Raw genomic sequence first — 25,848 nt, 5'->3', positions numbered from 1 at the left:
ACTGTTGAAGCCTACTTGGAGAATTTTGAGCGTTACTTTGCTAGCATGTGAGAGGAGTGCAATTGTGCAGTAGTTTGAGCATTCTTTGGCATTGCCTTTCTTTGGGATTGGAATGAAAACTGACCTTTTGCAGTCCTGTGGCCACTGCTGAGTTTTCCAAATTTGCTTGCATATTGAGTGTCGGAGTTTAACAGCATCATCTTTTCGGATTTGAAATAGCTCAACTGGAATTCCATCACCGCTGCTAGCTTTGTTCATAGTAATGCTTCCTAAGGCCCGCTTGACTTCACATTCTAGGATGTCTGGCTCTAGGTGAGTGATCACACCATCATGGTTACCTGGGTCATGATCTTTTGTGTACAGTTCTGTGTATTCTTGCCACGTCTTCTTAATATCTTCTGCTTCTGTTTGATCCATACTGTTTCTGTCCTTTATCGAGCCCATCTTTGCGTGAAATGTTCCCTTGATAATCTGATTTTCTTGAAGAGATCTCTAGTCTCTCCCATTCTGTTGTTTTCCTCTATTTTTCTAATTCTTAAGGAAATTTAAAAAGTAGGAGTTAGATGATTAAAGTTATAGAAATCACAAATACTTAATGAAGACCTGAGTGGCAGCTAAAGAAATAGAACAGCTCTAGGTAGAGCTGTAAAGAAGTACTCAGTGAAAATAAGGCTTTAGAGCTGAGTGCTAAATAAGCTTCAGTTAACGAGATGCCCTGAACTTAGTAGGAATGCCCTTGTTTTCTTGTGAGAATGAATGAATAGGTTGATCTCAGGCATCTTCTTACATCCCCCATCATCTTGGTCCCTCAGTCAGAGAGACCCCTTTAGGAACATCTTGTGTTTGAAGTTTCTCTGAGCAGGTCCAAGTAGTAAGGCTGGGAACAAGTGGTGTTAGTCTTAATGTATTTCAGACTAGGTTGACATTTTTATTTTTATTTTTTGCTTATTCAAAGATAACATGGTTATGAGTGTTATTATAAGATTCACTTGAAACCTGGGGCTGAGGAAAACATTTGTACAAAGTATTTTAATGACTCGTTTCATGTAATGAATGAATTCTCTTTTTTCCAGGGAATGGATTTGTAAACTCAAGAGCTTCTCCAAATTTGATCGGAACTACTGGTGCAAATAGTTTAGGCAAAGTTATGCCTACAAAGTCTCCCCCTCCTCCAGGTGGTGGCAGTCTTGGAATGAACAGTCGAAAACCAGATCTTCGAGTTGTCATCCCCCCTTCCAGCAAGGGCATGATGCCTCCACTGGTACGTTAAACTTTTCATTCTTTAAAGCATGCATTTTATACATAGTATATGTTTTCCTTTGGAATTTTCTGTACTTCCATGGGACCTAGACCTTTTCCTAATGAGTATTTCTATTGGAAATTAGCATTTGAAGAGACAAGTCTATTTTAACTACACTAAAATGGATTATGAAAAAACCTGAGATAAACCTACTTAATGGTTATTTAAATTAAAGCTAGATATGAAGAAGTTATTATGTTAATTTTCATTTACTGGACTGGAATCTTTACTTAGAGATCTCATCCTTAATTTGATAAATTAAATTTGACTTAAGTACTTCTCTGTGCGTTTGCATAGTTTCAGTATCTTTAGCATATTCCTTTCTGTAATAAAAACTCTGTTAGAAAGTTCTACATACAAAGAGAACTATTATAGAATAGGAAAGAATGCATAAAAACTTCTGCTAATAAGTTTTTTTGTTTACTCCTTCTCAAATAACCTTCCCATTTAACTCTATAAAGAATATAGGTCTTCCCACTCTAGCCCTTAACAATGTTCCAGCCTTGTTTGCTTTTGAATCCTGGGTCTATGAAGAAGGGGAGAATGTTTACCAACTTAGCTTTCTACAGAAAAAGTTATATATGCAAGTTTTATCTGTCTGACTTCAATCAGTGTGATGTACCAGGTGGTCTTTCTACTATGCAGCTGCTGAACTTGCCGTTTGATTGATTTTTAAGTAAAAGCAGTGCTATCAGGGTTTAGATAATTCTACACTGTATAATACTTTATGGATTCCCAGACGTCTTTATGTGCATTGTATCATTGGAAGCTCAAACTGTGATCTTCGCTAGGTAAGATAAGGAGACCAAGGGAAAGGTCAGTACTGGTCCAACATAGTGCAAAAGAGAGCCAGAACTGAAACTCATTAAGTCAAAAAGCAAAGTGCTTTTTCATTCAGAGATATAGAAAACTGAAAACTTGCTCCCAGCCGTACACTAAACAAAATATTGGACAAGCAAGTTCATAGTTTTCCTTGAACACATTGTAGTATTGAGATTTCAGGGGACCAGCTGGCACAGACTCTAGGGAGGGACAGATACTGCAGGGAGAGAACATTGGAGCACAGACTTATCTGGTCAAGACACAGATATTGACTTAAGCTAGGGTGATTGGTGAATTGCTGGAGGCCAAGTGTTCATAGGCAGAGCTCTGTAAAACCTCTGGGATAGCGATATCAGTTCAGTTCAGTTGCTCAGTCGTGTCCGACTCTTTGCAACCCCATGAATCGCAGCACGCCAGGCCTCCCTGTCCATCACCAACTCCCAGAGTCCACTCAAACTCACGTCCATCGAGTCAGTGATGCCATCCTGCCATCTCATCCTCGGTCGTCCCCTTCTCCTCCTGCCCCCAATCCCTCCCAGCATCAGAGTCTTTTCCAGTGAGTCAACTGTTCACATGAGGTGACCAAAGGACTGGAGTTTCAGCTTTAGCATTATTCCTTCCAAAGAAATCCCAGGGCTGATCTCCTTTAGAATGGACTGGTTGGATCTCCTTGCAGTCCAAGGGACTCTCAAGAGTCTTCTACAGCACCACAGGTTTAAAAGCATCAATTCTTCAGCACTCAGCCTTCTTCACAGTCCAACTCTCACATCCATACATGACCACTGGAAAAACCATAGCCTTGACTAGATGGACCTTTGTTGGTAAACGAATGTCTCTGCTTCTAAATATGCTATCTAGGTTGGTCATAACTTTTCTTCCAAGGAGTAAGCGTCTTTTAATTTCATGGCTGCAGTCACCATCTGCAGTGATTTTGGAGCCCAGAAAAATAAAGTCTGACACTGTTTCCACTGTTTCCCCATCTATTTCCCATGAAGTGATGGGACCAGGTGCCATGATCTTAGTTTTCTGAATATTGAGCTTTAAGCCAACTTTTTCACTCTCCTCTTTCACTTTCACCAAGAGGCTTTTTAGTTCCTCTTCACTTTCTGCCATAAGGGTGGTGTCATCTGCATATCTGAGGTTATTGATATTTCTCCCAACAATCTTGATTCCAGCTTGTGCTTCTTCCAGCCCAGTGTTTCTCATGACGTACTCTGCATAGAAGTTAAATAAGCAGGGTGACAATATACAGCCTTGATGTACTCCTTTTCCTATTTGGAACCAGTCTGTTGTTCCATGTCCGGTTCTAACTGTTGCTTCCTGACCTGCATATAGGTTTCTCAAGAGGCAGGTCAGGTGGTCTGGTATTCCCATCTCTTTCAGAATTTTCCACAGTTTGTGGTGATCGACACAGTCAAAGGCTTTGGCATAGTCAATAAAGCAGAAATAGATGTTTTTCTGGAACTCTCTTGCTTTTTCCATGATCCAGCGGATGTTAGCAATTTGATCTCTGGTTCCTCTGCCTTTTCTAAAACCAGCTTGAATGTCTGGAAGTTCACAGTTCAAGTATTGCTGAAGCCTGGCTTGGAGAATTTTAAGCATTACTTTACTAGCATGTGAGATGAGTGCAGTTGTGTGGTAGTTTGAGCATTCTTTGGCATTGCCTTTCTTTGGGATTGGAATGAAAACTGACCTTTTCCAGTCTTGTGGTCACTGCTGAGTTTTCCAAATTTGCTGGCATATTGAGTGCAGCACTTTCACAGCATCATCTTTCAGGATTTGAAACAGCTCCACTGGAATTCCATCACCTCCACTAGCTTTGTTCATAGTGATGCTTTCTAAGGCCCACTTGACTTCCCATTCCAGGATGTCTGGCTCTAGGTGAGTGATCACACCATCATGATCATCTTGGTCCTGAAGCTCTTTCTTGTACAGTTCTTCTGTGTATTCTCTGCCACCTCTTAATATCTTCTGATTATGTTAGGTCCATACCATTTCTCTCTTTTAATGAGCCCATCTTTGTGTGAAATATTCCTTTGGTATCTCTAATTTTCTTGAAGAGATCTCTAGTCTTTCCCATTCTGTTTTTTTCCTCTATTTCTTTGCATTGATCGCTGAGGAAGGCTTTCTTATCTCTTCTTGCTATTCTTTGGAACTCTGCATTCAGATGCTTATATCTTTCCTTTTCTCCTTTGCTTTTCACTTCTCTTCTTTTCACAGCTATTTGTAAGACCTTCCCCAGACAGCCATTTTGCTTTTTTGCATTTCTTTTCCATGGGGATGGTCTTACATCTGTCTCCTGTGCAATGTCACGAACCTCCGTCCATAGTTCATCAAGCACTCTGTCTTATCAGATCTAGGCCCTTAAATCTGTTTCTCACTTCCACTGTATAATCATAAGGGATTTGATTTAGGTTCCTACTTTCTTCAGTTTAAGTCTGAATTTGGCAATAAGGATCTCATGATCTGAGCCACAGTCAGCTCCTGGTCTTGTTTTTGTTGACTTTATAGAGCTGGTCAAGTCTTAGGCTCTCTTGCAGAAAAAATTGGGAACGTTCTGAAAAAAATATCTTTTTGGTATACAGCTGGGATAGGGGAAGAGCCACCACTACAGAATGGGCAAAAAGTTTTCTCTGGGTACTTCTGTTTCACTCCTGTGGAATAGGAGTCTTAATCTGTGTGGAGATGAACAACACAAATGGTCACCCTTAGGGGACTGGTGAATTCCCACTGTACTGGGGCAATGGGAAAGGGAAACTCTTTCAGCCTGTGGTGAAGGAGAAGGAACAGTGCCATATCATGGCAGAATTTCTGAGAAGGCTGCAGCCTGATGGATAACACAAAGGAGAAGCCTAAAAACTGAGAATGTAGCAGTTTTCTCTGGGAAAAAACAAGCAAAAATACCTCTAGCAAACCAGTCTCCCACTGCCGCCAGAGGCATTTGAGGCCTGTGGTAACTATACTGAGGGTAACAATACCAACAACGAAACACAAACTCAGCCTAGTTCTTAATTAAATTAACTGAAACTGCACTAAAGGCCTGGTAGGAGGAAGATCTATAGGTCTACTGTAAGTAAAAATTGTCCAAACTGAAATAATAAACAGACGTTGTTGCTGTCCTCAGTCATGTCTGACTCTTTTCCACCCCATGGACTGCAGCACACCAGGGTTTCCTGTCCTTCACCATCTCCTGGAGTTTGCACAAACTCATGTCCATTGAGCTGGTGATGCCATTCAGCCATCTCATCCTGTCTCCCACTTTTCCTCCTGTCCTCAATCTTTCCCACCATCAGGGTTTTTTCTAATGAGTCGGGTCTTTGCATCAGGTGGCCAAAGTATTGGAGCTTCAGCATCAGTCCTTGCAGTGAATATTCAGGGTTAATTTCCTTTAGGATTGACTGGTTTGATCTTTTTGCTGTCCATGGGACTCTCAAGAGTCTTTTCCAGCACCACAGTTCAAAAGCATCAATTCCTTGGCGCTCAGCCTTCTTTACGGTCCAACTCTCACACCCATGCATGACTACTGGAAAAACCATAGCTTTGACTAGACCAACCTTGTCAGCAAAGTGATATCTCTGCTTTTTAATACGCTGTCTAGGTTTGTCATGACTTTTCTTCAAGGAATAAGTGTATTTTAATTTCATGGCTGCAGTCACTGTCCACAGTGATTTTGGAACCCAAGAAAATAAAATCTGTCGCTGTTTGCATTTTCCCCCATCTATTTGCTATGAAGTGGTGGGACTGGATGCCATCATCTTTGTTTTTTAAATGTTGAGTTTTAAGCCAACTTTTTCACTCTCCTCTTTGACCTTCATTGAGAAGCTCTTTAGTTCCTCTTCACTTCTGCTATTAGGGTTGTATCATCTACATATCTGAGGATATTTATTTCTCCCACAATCTTGATGCCAACTTGAGCTTCATCCAGCCTGTCATTTCACATGATGTACTCTGTGTCTAAATTGAATAAGCAGGGTGACAATATACAGCCTTGATGTACTCCTTTCCCAATTTGGAACCAGTCTGTTGTACCATGTCCAATTCTAACTGTTGCTTCCTGACCTGCATACAGATTTCTCAGGAGGCAGATAAGGTGGTGGCGTATTTGCATCTCTTTAAGAATTTTCTGGTTTGTTGTGATCCACAGAGTCAAAGGCTTTAGAGTAGTCAAGGAAGCAGAAGTAGTTGTTTTTTCTGGAATTCCTTTGCTTTCTCTATGATCCAACAGATGTTGGCAGTTTGATCTCTGGTTCCTCTGCCTTTTCTAAATCCAGTTTGTACATCTGAGGGTTTTCTCGATTCACGTACTGTTGAAGCCTAGCTTAAAGGATTGTGAGCACTACTGTGCTAGCATGTGAAATGGGTGCAATTGTGCAGTAGTTTGAACATTCTTTGGCATTGCCTTTCTTTGGGATTGGAATGAAAGCTGACCTTTTCCAGTCCTGTGGCCGCTGCTGAGTTTTCCAAATTTGCTGGCATATTGAATGCAGCACTTTAACAGCATCATCTTTTCAGATTTGAAATAGTTCATTTGACATTCTATCATCTCCTTTAGCTTTGTTCATAGTAATGATTCCCTGATGCCCATTTAACTTTGCATTCCAGGATGTCTTACTCTGGGTGAGTGATCATACCACTGCGGTCATCCAGGTCATTGAGACCTTTTTGTACAGTTCTTCTATGTCTTGTTGCCACCTCTTTTAATCTCTTCTGATTTTGTTAGGTCCATACTGTTTCTGTCCTTTAATGTGACCATCTTGCATGAAATATTCCTTGGTATCTCTTAATTTTCTTGAAGAGATCTCTAGTCTTTTCCATCCTGTTGTTTTCCTCTATTTCTTTGCATTGTTCACTTAAGGCTTTCTTATCTTTCCTTGCTATTCTTTGGAACTCTGCATTTAGGTGGGTGTATCTTTCCTTTTCTCCTTTGCCTTTCGCTTCTCTTCTTTCCTCAGCTATATGTAAGGCCTCTTCAGACAACCATTTTGCTTTGTAAATATTTCTTTTTCTTGGGGATGGTTTTAGTCACTGCCTCCTGTACAGTGTTATAAAAATCTGTCCATAGAATTACCAAAACTGAAATGTAAAGAGAAGAGTCAAAAAAAAAACAAAAAACAAAGCAATACCTCCTCTCAACCTAGAATTTTGTACCCAGCAAAAATATCTTTCAAGATATGAAAAAGAAGTAAAAACTTTCTCAAACAAAAAGTGGGAATTTATTGCCAAGAGACATATATACTCTACAAAAAATATTAAAGGATGGCCTTTGGAAGAAGGAATATGCTACTAGAAAATTCTTGGGTCTGTACAGTAAATAAAAATAAAGAACAATGGAAATGGAATAAATGAAGATAAAAATAAAGTTAATTTTGTCTTCTATTTTATAAATTTCAATTTTAGAACAGTTTTAAATTTATATAAAGATAGCAAAGATAGTACAGAAAGTTCCCATATGCTTCACAGTTTCTCCTGTTACTAACAGATTAGTATTACAGCTAATGAGTCAATGTTGATAAACTGTTATAAAGTCCATTTATACATTGTTTTAAAGTCCAGAGTATTCAAATACTCTTAGTTTTTAACCTTATGTCTTTTTCTGTTCTGGAATCCAGTCCAGCATACCATATCGAATAGTAGTTTATCTAGTAGTAGTAGACATAGTAGTCATGTCTTTTTAGGCTCTTCTTGTCTTCTGATATTTATCTAAGACTTTACTTACTTTAGTGACCTTGACAGTTCTGAGGAGTACCGGTCAGATATGCTGTAGAATGTTCCTCAGTTGGAGTGTTTCTGATGTTTTCCTCATGGTTAGGCTGGTGTTACACATTTGAGGGAGGAAGGTGATGGAACTAATGTGCCCCTTTCATCACATTATATCAAGGGTACATACTATCTCCATGACTATTGATTACTTTGATCACTTTGCTGGTGTAGTATTTCACTTGCTACTATTTTTCCCCTTCCCATACTGCCCTGTTTGGAAGGAACTTACTGTGTGAGGCCCACATATAAGGAATGGAGGTTATATTCCACCTTTTTTACTGCAGATTATAGATTATTTTGAGTTCTTCTGCACAGGTTACTTATTGTTCTCTCTCATTTAATCATTTGTTTATATTAATATGAACTCATATACATTGATTTTATACTTTAGGTTATAGTAGTACTAAATTCTGTTAATATATGATTCTACCAGTGCTGGTTTATTCTGTTGCTCAAATTGTTCCAGCTTTAGCTATTGAGGACTATTCATTTGGTTCCTGTCCCCTTTTATATACCCTTGTTGTTGTGGGGTTTTTTTAGCAGGGGAAAAGGTAGGGGAGTTACTGTTTTATTTTCTGGTTACTTTGGAATGCTTCAGGATCATCTTGTGTATTTTTTGCTCCAGTTCTACAATCAGGCATTTCTCTGAGGAACCTTGGCCTGTTTTTGGAGAATGTTATTAGAAACCAAGATCTGGCGGTTTTCCCTCTTCTTACTTGCTTCAAAAGATAGTTGACTCTAAAGCAAAAGTAGTGGCAGTGACTTTTGTGTTTACAGCACATGTAGAAATAAAATGTATTAATATTAATTTGGTAAAAAAGTAATTGTGGTTTTGGATCATGAATTTTACATCATTATAACTAAGCTCAAACATATCTTTATTAATTAAAAGAGGAATCTTATAATCAACACATTTTTCCCAACAAGAAATAAGTTTATTTATTCCTGTAGTATAAAAATCCATGTTTTGGGATTCAGCGAACTCTTGGAAAGCATTTTCTGCCTCTTCCTGGTTGTGGAAGCATTTTCTCTGCAAGAAGTTGTCAAGATGCTTAAAGAAGTGGTAGTCGGTTGGCAAGAGGTCAGGTGAAAATGGTGGATGAGGCAAAACTTTGTAGCCCTATTCATTCAACTTTTGAAGTGTTGATTGTGCAATGTGTGGTCGGACATTGTCATGGAAAAGAACTGGGCCCATTCTGTTGACCAGTTTCAGCTGTAGGCGTGGCAGTTTTTGATGCATCTCATAGATTTGCTGAACATACTTCTCACATGTAATGTTTTCATCAGGATTCAGAAAACCATAGTAGATAAGACAGGCAGCAAACCACCAAACAGTGACTGTGATCTTTTTTTGGTACAAGTTTGGCTTTGGGAAGTGCTTTGGAGCTTCTTCTCGGTCTGACCACTGAATTGGTCATTGCTGGTTGTCGTACAAAATCCACTTTTTGTCATACATCACAATCCCATCAAGCAATGATTCATCATTGTTGCATAGAATAAAAGAAGATGACACTTCATAATGACAGTTTCTTTTATTTTTCAGTCAGCTCCTGTGGTACCCACTTATCGAGCTTTTACACCTTTCCAGTTTGCTTTAAATGCGAACCGACTGTAGAATGGTCAGTGTTGAATTCTTTGGCAACTTCTGGTGTAGTTGTAGGAGGATCAGCTTCAATGATCCTCTCACTTGGTCATTGTCAGTTTCTGATGGCTAGCCACTGTGCTCCTCATCTTCAAGGCTTTCTCTCCTTTGCAAAACTTCTTCAACTACCACTGCCCTGTACATTTGTTAACAGTTCCTGGGCCAGATGCATTGTTGATACTGCAAGTTGTCTCTGCTGCTTTACGATCCATTTTAAACTTGAATAAGAAAATTGCTCGAATTTGCTTTTTGTCTAACATCATTTCTCTAGTCTAAAATAAATATAAACAGCAAGTAGTAAGTTATTATGGAGGAGGAAATGGCAGCCCACTCCAGTATTCTTGCCTGGAGAATTCCATGGACAGAGGAGCCTGGCAGGCTCCATGAGGTCACAGAGAGTCGAACACGACTGTGATTAACATACACACAAAGTAAGTCATTAGCAAAAAAATAAAGTGAGAATCATACATTAAAATGATGTATGACATACCCACATTTATTTAAGAATGTATTCCAATATCAAACAGCAAAGTTCAACAGTGCGAAACCACAATTACTTTTGTACCAACCTAATATGATGACAGAGTGGAGAATTAGAAATACACTTTTATGGGTCTTTACACAGGATGAGGTATACATTTGAAGTTTAACTCAAATTAACTGAAAGTAGATATTGTAAACCCTAGTAAAACTACAGGAAATAAAAAGAAGTATAAATGATAAGGCAATAGAGATAAAATAGAAATACAAAATATGCTCCAATATCCCAAGAAATGGGAGAAAGGGCAAAAAATAAAGAACAGACAGAGCAAATGAGATATAGCTAGCAAGATTGTAGATTTTAATCCAACTATACTAGTAAACGGGAGAAGGCAATGGCACCCCACTCCAGTACTCTTGCCTGGAAAATCCCATGGACGGAGGAGCCTGGTAGGCTGCAGTCCATGGGGTCGCTAAGAGTCAGACATGACTGAGTGACTTTACTTTCACTTTTCACTTTCATGCATTGGAGAAGGAAATGGCAACCCACTCCAGTGTCCTTGCCTGGAGAATCCCAGGGACGGGGGAGCCTGGTGGGCTGCCATCTGTGGGGTCGCACAGAGTCGGACACGACTGAAGTGACTTAGCAGCAGCAGCAGCATACAAGTAAACATGGTAATAAACATCAGTTAAAAGACAAAATGTCAGATTGGTTTTTTAAAATAAATAGAAAGGTCATACTATACAATGTCTATAAGGACCCCACTTTAAATGTAAAGATATAGGTAAAAAGATGGAGAAAAATATACTATGCAAACATTAGCCAAAAGAAAGCTAGTACAGCCATATTAAGTTCAAACAATGTAGACTGCACAATAAGAAATATTATCAAGGATAAAGAATATTTGCTGACAAATATTTGCCAACAAAGGTCTCTCTAGCCAAAGCTATGGTTTTTCCAGTAGTCATGTATCGATGTGCAAGTTGGGCCGTAAAGAAAGCTGAGCACCGAAGAGTTGGTGCTTTTGAACTGTGGTGTTGGAGAAGACTCTTGAGAGTCCCTTGGACTCGTATTGGACTGCAAAGGGATCAAACCAGTCAATCCTAAAGGAAATTAGTCCTGAATATTCATTGGAAGGACTGATGCTGAAGCTGAAACTCCAGTACTTTGGCCACCTGATGCAAAGAACTGACTCATTGGAATAGACCCTGATGCTGGGAAAGACTGAAGGCAGGAGGAGAAGGAGATGACAGAGGTTGAGACGGTTGGATGGCATCACTGACTTAATGGACATGAGTTTGAACAAGCTCTGGGAGTTTGTGATGGACAGGGAATCCTGGCGTGCTGCAGTCTATGGGGTCACAAAGAGTTGGACATGCCTGAGCGACTGAACTGAACTGAACTGAAAGAAGAATATTACATATTCCAAGAAATATCTTTAATGTGTATGCACCTAACAGTAAACATTCAAAATACAGAAAACAAAGATGATACAACTAAAAAGTAGAAGAGAAAAATCCATAATTATAGTTGGAATATTCAACACTCTTCTCTCAGTAGTTGATAGAACAAGTAGGCAGAAAATTCAGTTAAGGATCTGGGTGACTGAGAAATATTTAACCACCCTGATGTAAGAGACATTTATAGAACCCTTCACTTTGCATAGCAGAACATACGTTTCTTCTTTAGGGCACTTGCAACATGCCTTGGGTATCCAGTGTCATAAAACCTCAGCAAATTTCAAAGAATTGAAATCATACAGATTACAGTCTCTGACCATAATAAAATCAATAACAAAAGACAACAGGAAAACCTCCACATATAGAAGTTAAAGAATATGTTTTTAAATAGCTCATGGGTCAAAGAGGAACTATCAAGAGAAATTTTGAAATCTATAGCATATCAGAATTTTGGAGACCAACTAGGAGGAGTTTTGAGAGGGGAAATTCATAACATTTATATTAGAAAGAAAGGTCTCAAATCAGTATGCTTTTACTTTAGGAGAGAAAAAGAGCAAACTTAACCGAAAGGAACCAGAAGAAAAGGAAAAAATGAGCGGAAAGTAATGAAACTTAAAACAGACAGTAGAGAAAGGGAGTCAGACCAAAGGCTAATTCACTGTAATTTACCATGTTAAAAGAATTCCACTTTTATTCATAATAAAAATAACTTTCCCAAACCAGGAGAAGAAAGGAACTTTTTTAACCTAATGAAGATTGTTTTCAGAAATTCTGCAACTAATATACTTAATAAGGGGAAACTTCAGTCTTTTAGTAAAATAATAGTAGAAACTAGATAGTGATGTTTTATTCTCACCACTCATACTCAGCATTATACTGGAAGTCCTGGATGAGGCAGTAAGGCAAAAAAATTAAATGCATACATACTGGGAAGGAAGAAATTAAACATTATTCATAGAAGATATAATATGTAGAAAAGCATAAAGAACCTACCAAAAAATCTTCCAGTGGAAGTTTCATATTGGAATATGAAATTTTAAAATATCATGTAAACATTACTCAAAAGATACCTACAAATTTAACCATATGATTTTCATGCTAAAACTATGAAAGATTGTTGAAAGAAACCAAAGAGCCAAATAATTTGTTTTCAGTTGCTAAGTTGTGCCCAACTCTTTTATGACCCCATGGACTATAGCCAACCAGGCTCCTCTGTCCATGTGATTTTCTAGGCAAGAATACCGAGGTTGGTTGCCATTTCCTATCCAAGGGATCTTCCCAACCTAAAAGGATCAAACCCACATCTTCTGCATTGAAGGCAGATTCTTTACCACTGAGCCACCAGGAAAAGCTATGTCAAGATGTTATTCCTTCCTAAATTGGTTGGAAGATTAAACACAACCCTGATTTGCATCACAGCACAGATTGCCATAGGTATCAGCAAGCCAGTTCTAAAATATGTGTGGAAAGGCAAGGGAACTGCAATAGCTGGTACAATGTTGAAAGAGAACAAGATAGACTAACACTTCCTGGTTTCAAGACCTAGTGTAAAGCTACAGTAGTGAACGTATGGGGGACTTCTCTGGTGGTCTGGTGTCTAAGACTCAATGCTTCCAATGCAGGGAGCCTGGGTTCAATCCCTGGTCAGGAAACTAGATCCCGTGTGCTGCAACTAAGACCTGGCATAGCCAAATAAATAAATATTTTTTAAAAGACTGTGGTACTGGCAAAAAGATGAGCACTGTAGGTCAAAGAGAGCCCAGAGAATATATTCAATTGGTTTTTTACAAAGGTAGTAAGGCAGTTCAATGGAGTAAGGATAGTCAGTACAACTAGTGGTGCTGTAGCAATTTGGCATCAGTATGCAAAAATGGAACCTCAAAGTGTAATTCATACCTTATACAAAAGTTAACTCAAAATGTATTATAGATCCAAATGTAAAACACAAAACTGTGACACTTTAGAAGAAAACATTAGAGAAATACACCAAAAGCATAGTCCATAAAAAATGAATATATTGCTGTTTATCAAAGTTTAAGATTCACTCCATGAAAAGGCCCTGTTCAGAGAATAAAAAATCAGTCTACAGATTAGGAGAGAATATTTACAAAATCAGCGATCTAGTAGAAGACTTGTATCCAGAAAGATACAACTGCGTACCTGTTAGAGAGGCTAAAATTACAAAAACAAAACCAAAAAAAAACAATAAGTGCCACGTTCTGGCAAGGATGCAGAGCAACAGGAATTCTCATGTATTCCTACTTAGAATGCAAAATAGTAGGCCTGCTTCAGAAAGCAGTTTGGCAACTTCTTATAAAGTTAAATATGTATTTGTCATACAACCGAACAGTCTTGCTTCTAGAGAATTTACTCAAGTGAATTGAAAACCATACTTACACAGAAACTGTATTTTTCACTAATTTCCCCCAAAGAAGACAACAGAAATAACCTTCCAGCAGCTGAATGCATATACACACTCTGGTACATCTGCAGAAAGGAATATTGCTCAGCAATTAAAAAAAGAAAGGGATGAATTTAATTCACAACAATATAAATGAATCTTAAATGAATTTTGCTAATTGAAAGAAGCCTGATCCAAAAGATATGATTGCATTTATGTTTCATTCTGGAAAATGGAGAACAGGTAAGTAGTTGCCAGGGGTAGGGAGAGAAGCTGACTACAAAAGGAGTAGTATAGGGAATGTTTGAGTGGATGTGATACTGTATTGTTGGATACATGAATCTATGCTTTTGATAAAACCTACAAAACTATACAATACAGAGTGATTTTTTTTTTAACTATATGCAGTTAAAAAAATCAACCAGGATTCCAGGGGAACCCAAGATGAAATACATGAATAATTATTAAAAATGAGTGATATGATATGGAAGGGGATGAACTGGTCTACATAACTTTGGAAACTATTGCTCAAGATGGTAAATTTGTTACACACAGACACACACACACCCTTAAATAAGTGAATATTATACATTGTAGATAGAGCCAGGTTTTTTGAGAAATAAATTTTCTGTTAAGCAAGGTGAATGGGAAGATTATAATGAGCCCTATTTTTCTGGATTGTAGTTGGAGGTTTCAGTATAAATGTATTTTTTTTTAACATATATACAGATAGATACAAAAGTATAGATGTTTGTACACATGAATTCGAATACATCTGATATTTCCTCACTCTGACTGCTGAGTCTTAAATCAGTGACACCTGGAAACCGAGCACACCTAGCCCTCAGGTCCTAGTTTCTAAACACCATTCTCCAGTGAAAGGAATCAAGCCTCCTTGCAGAAGTGATTGATTGTAGAGCTGTGGCCAGGAAAATGCACATTGATGCAGAGGTGCCAGCAGATAAGGAAATACATGTCAAGTCACAGGAGCCAACCTTTCAGAGGAGCTCCCAATGGCCAGATCTAGAATAATTTAAACAGCAAAATAAATAATAATATTATTGGATTATAACACAAAGAAAAACAATAGTGAGACTGTTACTTATTGACTGAATAAATAAATGGAGAAGGGGCAGTTCTTCCTTAGAGAGGAATTGTAATCAATGCATGTAGAAAGTCTTGCTTACAAGAAATGGGGGACAGAAAGACCTCTGTGCCTGGGAGCCCCACAGGGCCCTACTCAGTTTCAGACTCTTCACAAAAATTAACTCAAAATGGATTGCAGACCAAAATTTTTAAATGCAAAACTCTTAATATTCTTAGACAAGAATAAGTGAGAAAACCTAAATGACCTCGGGTATGGTGATGCATTTTTGGATATAACACTATAGGCATGATCCACACAAGAAATAATTGCAAAAGATGTCAAGAGAATGAGAAGACCAGCCAAAGACTGGGAGAAAATACTTACAAATGACACTTCCAATACAGGACTTCTACCCAAAATATACAAAGAACTCTTTAAGACTCAACAATAGGAAAACAACTCAATTATAAAATGGGCCAAAGACCTTAACAGACAGCTCACCAAAAAAGATATATAGGTGAAAAATAAATGTATGAAAAGACATTCCACATCATATGTTATTAGGGAAATGCAAAATAAACAACAGTGATATACTCCTACATGCATGTTAGAATGGCCAAAATCTGGAACACTGAGAACACTAAATGCTGGTGAGTTTGTAGAACAACAGGAACTGTCACAAATTGCTGGTGGGAATGCCAAATGGTAAGCCACTTTGGAAGACAGGTGACGTCTTAACAAAACTGCTGCTGCTGCTGCTAAATCACTTCAGTTGTGTCCAACTCTGTGCGACCCCACAGATGGCAGCCCACCAGGCTCCTCTGTACCTGGGATTCTTTAGGCAAGAATATTGGAGTGAGTTGCCATTTCCTTCTCCACTTAAAAAACTAAGCTTACTTTTACCATATGATCCAGCAGTCACATTTACCTGCATAAAAACTTGTACATGGATGTTTATAGCAGCTTTATTCATAATTGTCAAAAGTTAGAAGCAACCAAGATATTCTTCAGTGGGTAATTGGATAAACTGTGGTACATCCAGACAATGGAGCACTTTTCAGTGCTAAAAGAAATAAGTGATTGAGCCATAAAAAGAAATGGAGGAAAATTAAATACATGTTACTAAGTGAAAGAAGCCAACCTGAAAAGGCTACCTACTGCATGATTCCAACTATATATGACGTTCTGGAAAAGGCACAATTTTTCTTTTTTTTAGTAAAAAGATCAGGGGTTGAAAAAGGGAGGGATGAATAGGCAAAGCATGGAGCATTTTAGTGCAGTGAAATACTCTGATATTATAATGGTTGATACATTTGAACAAACCCATAGAATTATGCAACACCAAGAATGAACCCTAATGTAAACTAGGGATGTTGGGTGATAATGGTAACAAATGTACCACTTTGATAATGGGGAAAGCTATGTATATGTGAGTTTATGGAAAATCTCTGTGTATGCCCCTCAATTTTGCTGTCAGCCTAAACTGCTCAAAAAATAAAGATTTAAAGAAAAAAAAATATTATTGGATTATAACACAAAGGATTACAAAATAGTGAGACTAACTTAGTGATTGAATGAATAAATGTAGAAGGGACAGCTCTTCGTTAGAGAAGAATTCTAATCAATGCATGTAGAAAGAATGAGCGAAATGGCAAATCACCATTATAATACGACAGCGCAGACCTTGAAGGCAAGGTCAATGGATGAGTACTAAAGTTAGCAAAAATTTAAGGAGAAACAGGACATTTAATAAATCTCAGAATGTCACTCCCCAGATAATAAAAAGTTGATTATAAAAAGAAAAAGAGTGATTTTTATAGTAGAGAATCCTAGTCATTTGGTTTGTCTTTCAGGAACTGGATGTGGAATACTGCCACTGTCCTTCAGAAATAAACACTAAAGGAAGTTTCATTTAAGGCATAGAAATATGTTTATAAGAATTGTAATAAACTGCAGAATTGATGGACAAACTACAAGTTTGACATTTAGCAACTTGTCAGTTATCTTGGTCTTTTTTAAGAGTTCATGAAGCATCTCTGTGGAATTATAATATCTGCCCCAGAAACTATCAGTATTTACACTGTTATCCCTGTAAGTTAAAGTGAAAACTGAATACACACACACCCATAGTATTTTGTTGTGTCTTAACAGTTGGAGATGGGTGAAGATATCTATAACAGAACAGTTGAAGAGGATTTTGCCATGTTTGAAACAGCAGTTTATAGGCCAGGTAGTTATTTTTCAGAGTCAGTAATGAGCTTCACTCCTCTTTCACACTGTTGTCTGCAGATAAACCTGCTTTCAGATTGGGACTTCATGCATCACTGATGCTTATAAAGATACCTTTCGCAGATTGACAGAGAAGCTTGACTTACTCAAGTAAAATAATTTTTTAAAACTAGTTGGAGTATTCTAGCATATTACTATTTTTATATGTGTAGAAAGAAAAGGAGCAATATGTTTCATTCATCTCTTTTCTGTATGATTTATCAATTCATTTCTCCTCTCATTTTCTTTATTTAGGCGATTTATCAGTTCATTTCTCCTCTCATTTTCTTTATGTGGCTTTTCTCCATTGAAATTATTATGCTCATTTGAAAATTATATTTGCAAATGATAAATAAATTTGTAAAACTATTATACTTATTAACAAATATTTGAGTTCTTATTGTTTCATAATACTGTGTTAGTTACTGTGGGAAAAAAGAAAACATAATTTCTGCCCACCACAGAATTTAATTAAGATAAATGTACATGTGTAACCAGGTAGGGTAGGGATGGGAAGATTTAGATGTAAGTATTGGGCAAATTCCAGGAGATGGTGAAGGACAGGGAAGCCTGACGTGCTGCAGTTCATGGGGTCACAAAGAGTTAGACACAATTTAGCGTCTGAACAAACAAAAACAAAAAATAGCGTTGGCATTCTCCAGATTCCAAACAGAAACTAGTTTCACAATTAGGAAATCCTTTTATATGTTATCACAGCATGGCATAAGAACAGAACAAACTGGGGTAGGAGGGTCTTTAAATACTGGCCCTAGAGAATTTAAAAGAATCTTTCCTGTCTTTTGAAGTCAGCTACAGGTACAGAGACAATAAATAATGTATATTTGTACTCACTGCCTATGTAATCATCTCTTTAGATTTCCAAACAACTCATAGCGTTCAGATAACATGCTTTCTAAAGAAGTATTTTATATTCAACTACCAACAGTCTTAGTAACTCTCTTATTCCTCTTATGTGCTGAGTGCAGTCGGAGGAAGAGGAATTGGAGTTGGTGAGTGTGGGTTTCTACTTGAATGGAATTGGAAAAAAATATGGAAAGTACTAATTGTTTTCAGTGTTTTTATCTGAGTAATGTTCCCTTTATTACACAGATTTTTTTTTTCTTGCTGTTAAATACTGTCCAAACATTTTGAATAACTGAACCAAGCACTGGTACTGCAGAATGTGGTTTTTCTACTCATAATTATGTATCTTGACCTGTTTTATTTGTTCTGGAAACTTTGGAATAGAGCCTTTATAAACAATAGCTGTCCATGATCACAAGACATGTTAAAGAATTTTTTAGGGAAAGATATAAAATACCTTATATAGTTCCCCAAATTATTAATATATTTTTAGAAAATGACTTCACCCTCACAGTTCCTCAGATTGTAACACACTGTCTTGTGTTGTTTCTCTTTCTTTCAAAAAGATTACATCATTTTTGGTGAGGTCACCTTTTTCACAGAGTTAGAATTATTTCATCCTGCATGAGACAATCTGAACCACAAGGGGGTTCCCTGTTTATTAAAACGAATGTCTTTAATTGAACATACATAAACTTCCTTTTTTTCTATCAGAAGATATTCTGTCCTTAATAGTAGCTGTTACTTTTTTTCAAAAACAAATGATTTCTATTGGCTTTTCTTCTAGAAAATAAATTTGACTAAAAATAACTTTCAGTGGCTCTTTCTTTGGGAACTAAAACTCAAACCTCACAGAACTGATCTTCTGATTTCAAAGTCAGCTGCTAATTAGGTGACTTTAAGGGAACTAAAGACTTGAAAATGTTCAGTTTTTAGCATGGACAGGGGTTTAGAGTGCATGGAAGCATGGGGGAGGCATCTGCCGTTTCACACTTGGTCACATACATATGCATGCGGGTGTGTTTTGCGCAGTTTGTTTCTTTTCGAATGAGGTTGTCTGTGCTCTGCCCTTGAAATTAGAGACTCTTCTTTACCTTTGTGATCACTCTCACAGTTTTGGATGTGGTTTCACATTGGGTAACTGAAATACACTGAAAGTGATGAAAGTGAAAGTCGCTCAGTCGTGTCTGACTCTTTGCGACCCCAAGGACTATACAGTCCATGGAAATCTCTTGGCCATGGAATTCTTGTGGTGTTGGATTATATCATGTGCAGATTTTAAGTATCTTTTGGGGAAATACTTTACTTACTGATACAATAATGATTAGCAAATGATAGTTTAAATAATTTGTCTTAGATTAAATCTCACTATTTATACCCTTAAGAATTTAATCATAAATGCTTCCTTGTGAATTTATGAATTATCTAGCAGTATGTTGCCCTCTAGTGGCTGTTGAAATCAATGCCATTGAGATTATGAGCCTTGATGGGTAGAACCAATATATTGGAGTGTCACCGTTTTACAGACACACACACCACCACCGCCACCCCATCTTGAGGTCACATTAGGAGACTTCCGTGGAGGTGAAGGTAGGGCATGGATAGAGCCAAGCTAGACCATGTCATACTGTGTTTTTCACCTAGTATTTGACTCTTGAAGTTTCAGTGACAAAATTTGTGAGAACAGATCTCTGTTCTCTCAAAGTAGATCTCTGTGTCAAAAATTCACTAAAATTTTTAACTTGATGCTGAGACAGAAATGTATATTTAGTTGTTAATATGTTGACTTTTACATTCCTTAAAGTATACCGTCAATTACAAAATCTCAAAGGTAAATTTCTAAGTATTTGAAGATTGTAAAATCTAGCACATAAAAATACTTTTGATTAAGAAACAAATATTTAACCAAAAACTGTAAATAGTCATTGATATTCTCTAAAACTTAAGCTAATTCAAATTCTAAAACTTAATTAAAATGCAGAGCTCTGTGTGTAGAACCAAATCACAATCAGAGACACAATCTGTTAGAATCTAGAAAGTTGTTCAAATTGGCTTGAGCTCTAGAATAGAATCATGAGTGGCTCTGACCCAAAGTGAGTGCCCTGGAACCTACACTAAAGGCCCGTTCAGAGCCAGGCTATAAAGATGCCTTTAAAAGTCTTGCAATTCTAGAACAACTCTCCTTTCTGACAGCTCCAAGGGAATAGCTATGGATCAGGAGGAATAACTGTATTTACCTTAAAAAGAAAAAGCCAGTTATGTAGAAATCTTGGGCCAGAGAGTATCTTAGAACAATTTAAGGATATATCTTACATTTCTGAAGTACTTAATTCATGAAAGCACTTCTCACTGTTGCCTTACTAGATTCTCACAGTGGCACTCCCGAGCAGCAGTGCAGCGATCACCGTCTTCTCTGCTTTGGAGAGGGTCAAGGATTTTTCCAGTGCTCAGGAATTAGTGACTCTGGGGCAAGAATCAGGCCAGTGTAGCCTGAGTGGTCTTTCTAATATCCTCTAACTTAAGATTGGATAGAAAATACAAACTGAAAAGAAATAAAATGAGATATGAAATACCTAGATCTAACCAAAGGTCTTCAATCTGATGACCATTTGAAATGGTAATAGAGAAAACTGAATGACATCCTACTTTCTGTAGTCTCAGGGGCGCTGAGTTATACTTTGATATGGCTTAGGTCCCCTAAATGTCAGTTACCAGGCTGTAACTTCTTCATTTAGAAAAAAATAAGCCTGGAGTTAGGCTTTAGCCTTCTTGTGTTCTAACCACATGGAACTTGGAGTCTCTGTTTCACTGATTCTCAGGTTTAGAACGTGTTTGCTTAAGGCAGCGTTGTGAGAAACTGCTCTTTGATACCCATACCCTTACAGAATGGTGACTGTCTTAAACTGACTTGATTATTCTGCAGTTCATTTTGTTTCACTCCCACTGTAGATGGGATGCTATGTAGATGCAGTCAGTCAGCAAGCATTTACTGCTGGTCATCCGCAGCCCTATCAGAAGTATTATATTTTATTTAAAAACTCTCTACTCAAAGCTTCTCCATTCATAAGCGTCCGGAGAAGGGATACATGACTGAGTCTGCCATTAAAAAATAGGTCAATGGCGGATGATGGGAGAGGCTCTGCATGTATAGGGTCAGGGAGTATATGGTAAATCTCTGTACCTTTTCATCAATTTTTCTGTGAACCTAAAACTGTTCTTTAAAAAAATCTTAATAAAAATTTATATCTAAATACATACACATATACATATTTGTGTGTTTACTGCAGGATCTCAGGGAAGGAAATATGAATACAAGCTGCAGTTTAGTAAGCTATGACTTAAAACCCTGTTAACTTGTAAATCCAGCAAATAGAAGTCGTTTTGAACTCTCTTGGACTCTCATGGACTTATAATCTTTATATACACAGATAACCTTGCTATCCTCAGGTATTTAAAATCTACACATATCTTACTTAGGTAGGGTAGCCTGGCAGTCTTTATAAGTTGGGGCCTCAAGTCCTCATTTATGTTAGCATATAAGTGTTATCAGCTCTAATGCAAGTTTCTATTTTAAGGATGTATCTCTAACATCAATAAACTCTCTGAAAAAGGCACTAGGGGAAAATGAATGATTAATGCAAAATACATCCCTTAAAATTAAATATTTAGTTATTCTCATTAGTATTTTTAAAGTTTTCACGTGATCACTTGCTTCAGGGAATGATGTTCACATCATAAAACTGTGAAAAATGTCACTTTTAAATCGAACATTCTATTTTAAATAGTAAGCTTAAATATAAATACTCATAGAATAACACTTTTTTCTACTCTCTCACAGAATACCCAAAGGATAAGCAGTTCTCAAGCCACTCAGCCCCTAGCTACCCCAGTGGTGTCTGTGACAACGCCAAGCCTGCCTCCGCAGGGCCTGGTGTACTCAGCAATGCCGACCGCCTACAACACAGGTGGGCCTGCCCTGTTGCCTTTTGTGGGGTGGTTTGCTTTGTTTTGTTTCAGTGTGTGCTTTTGTGACTTAAAAATATATGTATTTATTGAAATAAATTATTTCAAGTTTCTTAGATTCACAGTTGGATATGTTAATGAGATACATGCTAGTCTTGAAAAAATTACACAGTACACATTGAGTATAGAAAGATTCCCCAGCATGAACTTCTGCTTACCCCTGAGAGACAACTAGCTGTTATCAAATTATGACGCACAGCAAACGGAGCAAAACAGTTGGTGTTTCCTATGTAGTTCTTGTCACATAGCATCTCACTCTTCCAAGCTTCTGAAATAAGATGTTTTTCTGTATGCTGTGTCAGCCTGCCTCGGGAAAGGCTGCATCCCTTGGGCCCTCAGGACTCAGGGAGGTGGATCGAGGTGGCTGTGTCAGCAGGTCACATTTTCCTCCATGTGATAGCCCATTTGGTTTATACTGTTTGTGCCTCGGGGGCAAGACCAGGAGCTTTCTTACTTCTCTTCAAAGCCAGTCACTCCTCACCTCTGAGGTGAGCTTTTCACTCATTCATGTAATTTAGACTTTTCATCCACAAATACCCTATTTAGAGAGTATATTAGGTAAGTTTAAAAATACTGCAGTGATTGGAGGGGTGCTTTCACTGTGTGGTGAGCCCAATGTATGACGGTTTCTCTAGATGTGCCATTTAGGGATTGGCAGAGGACACGTGGGGGAGCTTCCCTTTCTCACTAGCTGAGCCAAACACCTGATGCCTCAAAAGGTGGAGGAGCGAGGGAAAGAGTTAAAAATACCTTGCCAGTTTTTCAGAGACCACAGGGCAGGGCATTTATTCTTTTGTGATTCTGATAAATAGATGAATAAAGATCATCTAATTTCAGACTTCAGGGTAAATGCTGTAGCACAGTCTTTCACCCTGATCTGTGGAGCTCCCTGAGGGGTGCAGAGCCATTGATACATTTGATTGCTGCTTTAATTCCAAGTAGTTCTTTTAAAACAAAAACAACTTTAAATGGTTTTGTTGAAAAGAAAGCTGCTTAGGAAATGTCTACTACCTTTTCCAATAGTCAATATTAAAAAAAATATCCAAATCCATCAACTAAATCTAGAGTAAACCCAGGGATTATATGTTCATAGAAATTCTGTTTCATTGCCCTGGTCACCAGCTATATGAGCAACACTGGTCTAGGGACATACATTTTCTCCCAGGTTTATTCTAGAAAAGGAGACATACCCAAGCTGGTAACCTATGGAGGGGAAGTCCTGAGTTGTTGAGGTTACCAGTTTATACTCTGATCTTGAGAAGGTGAGGAAAGTAGAAAATTTGTGAGCTAGAATGTTCAGAGGAGCGTTGGCCAAGGAGATGGTTCTTGAGCTGGGTGTCACCGTTACATTACAGTTTACTGAGCATTTCATGACAGGTTTTTCCAATAGAAAACTTAGATACCCCACTATATTTGTTTTTAGAAATGCCATTGGCTTTAAAGAATATTTTTTCCAAAGTCCAGAAGGAATTACCAAAACACAGAAATGGAGTCACATTCTCTTGAAACCCTCCCTTATCAGTCTCACTCCTGTAACTACTTACTTTTCTCTCAGAGCACCTGTTCTGTTTAATGTTACCACATTATCTTTAATGTATTTATCTTTTTAAAACATGCATCTATAATTTGTCTTTCATTAGTATATCAACTACCTTTCTGTACATAGTTAAGAATCAAACAAGTGCCAGTCAGTCAGTACAGGGATGAATAAGTGAGCAACATTTCAAAAAGTACAGTAGTTCTGTGTAGAGGAATCATATAGACACTTCCTCATGCCCATCTGTAAGATCACTCCCAGCTTCTCAACTTATTCATGGATCCATTCAGCACAGATATAGAGTGTGTTCTGTGTGACAAGCACTGTGTCAGGCACTGGAAATACATAGGAGCACACAGTTAACAATGGAACGTAGGGTCTATCAGAGGAGAAAGACACAAGACAAATAGCTCTAGGAGTAATTTATCACCTTCGTGTTAAGGGCCATTCTGAAGCTTTGACGTGAAGAGGCTTCGACCTGCCTCAGCCAGGCAGAGTAGGGAGAGTGCTCCAGGAACGGGGAGCACTGTGTGCAGAGACAGCAGGAGCATGGCTGATGGGTCTGGATGGCTGTAGAGTTGAAACCACAGAGGCAGGTTGGGATGCATACACCTTGCTGAGGACTTTTGGACATGATCTTGAGAGCATTGGGAAGCCATAAAAAGGTTGTAAGCAGAGCGGTATCATGACTATATTTGTTTTGTATGATCACTTGACTACAGCACTCATGGGGCCACCACACAAGAGCCTACTATGATAGTCCAGCTAATGAATGCTAATGGTGTGAACTAGGCTGGTGGCAGTAGAGACGGTGAGACGTGGGCAGGCTTGAGAGACAGTAGCTAAAATTGACTAGACTTGATTGTTGGTGGAAAAAGTAAGTATCAAGGGTAACACCCACAGATTTCTGGCATGAACAGTTACAGGAGAGTTGGTGCCATTTACTACAGAGAGGCAGGTTTGGAGGAAATTACGAGTTCAGTGGGGTCATGTCAGACTTGATGTGTCTGGACAGACATCATGACAAGTAGACATGTCAAGTGGGTAGTTGGAAGGATTTGGAGGCACTGTAGAAGGTGCAGTGCGATGGACCCCCCGACTCAGCTTCTGTGGGGAGGGGCAAGGCAGTGTTAGAGAACAGTGACTGAGAAAAGATCCCAAGCACAGCTGTGCTGTTTAAATTCAGTTTCTTTTTTAAAATGCTAATTCACTAGGGAGACTAATTTCTTTAAATACTTCTCTCAAGACATAGAAAAGAAGTTAAAAGTAGAAGAGCTTTTGCCACCTCTTTTTAGAACTAAATAGAAAAAAACAAATGTTAATGTTGAACTGAAATAACTCTACATATGAATGATAACTAACATACTATGTCTTGGCCAAAATGATTATGACTGAAGCGTTTATGTCTTGTAACACAAAGTTTTTCATGAACTTTGACTTTTCATGCAATCAGGGATCTTTGACAGTTCCTGTACTTCGAAGAAATGCAATTAGTTAATTGTATGATAATGAATATACTGTCTATGTCACTAAGCTTGACAGCCCGGGAAAAGGGGTCCTGAATCTTTTCTGCTTCCCCTGTACTTCAAAAGTATGAGACATGCTGAACTAGTTGTAGTCAGGATGAACTGGAGTGTTTTCTCTTTGTTCATGAGGGTAGTGGTGGGCATATAGATTTTAAATGGCAATTGTATAGGAATATCTTTTAGTGACAGCATTTTTGTTAATTCTGTTTACAATCCTAGAATAAGTATCTCAACTTTTTGTGAAATAATAAGCTATAAATATTTAGTACAGAATTGAAACCTCTTTTACTGAAATAATCCCAGACAACTGAATACAGCTAGGTCCTAGAAACCTCCCAAAAGAAAATGTTTTGTCAGTTGTAGACCGGAAGCGTGTTTTTAGCTTTCCTGGTGGCTCAGTCAGTAGAGCATCCGCCTGCAATGTAGGAGACCCGAGTTCTATCCCTGGCTTGGGCAGATCCCCTGGAGGGGAGGGCATTGCAACCCACTCCAGTATTCTTGCTGGAGAATCCCCATGGACAGAGGAGTCTGGCAGGCTCGTTGGACACGACTGAGTGACTAAGCACAAAGGGAGTTTTTCGATGTTATGAAGTACCTGGCTTCTTTCAGACTAAGAAAAGTTTGGGCACAACTATTTGAAAAGCAGGTGTTGTATGGTCCTTTTATTACACACACAA

At 38.1% G+C, this 25,848-nt stretch overlaps 1 protein-coding gene across 10 annotated transcripts in view; it reads left to right on the top strand.

Moving 5' to 3' along the window:
- MEF2A (myocyte enhancer factor 2A) overlaps positions 1-25,848 on the top strand; it is a 186,407-nt gene that overhangs the window by 155,047 nt on the left and 5,512 nt on the right. For 6 of the 10 annotated variants that reach the window (XM_018065836.1, XM_018065827.1, XM_018065828.1 and 3 more), the window contains 3 exon segments: positions 1,074-1,261; positions 18,208-18,231; positions 21,924-22,050. In XM_018065836.1, coding sequence (XP_017921325.1) covers positions 1,074-1,261; positions 18,208-18,231; positions 21,924-22,050 — 339 coding nt within the window. 10 annotated transcript variants of the gene reach the window in all.

The sequence above is a fragment of the Capra hircus genome, chromosome 21, assembly GCF_001704415.2.
Source record: "Capra hircus breed San Clemente chromosome 21, ASM170441v1, whole genome shotgun sequence".
NCBI classification, from domain to species: domain Eukaryota; kingdom Metazoa; phylum Chordata; class Mammalia; order Artiodactyla; family Bovidae; genus Capra; species Capra hircus.
The sequence above is the reverse complement of the archived record's forward strand: the minus strand, read 5'-3'. Positions and strand labels throughout refer to the sequence as shown.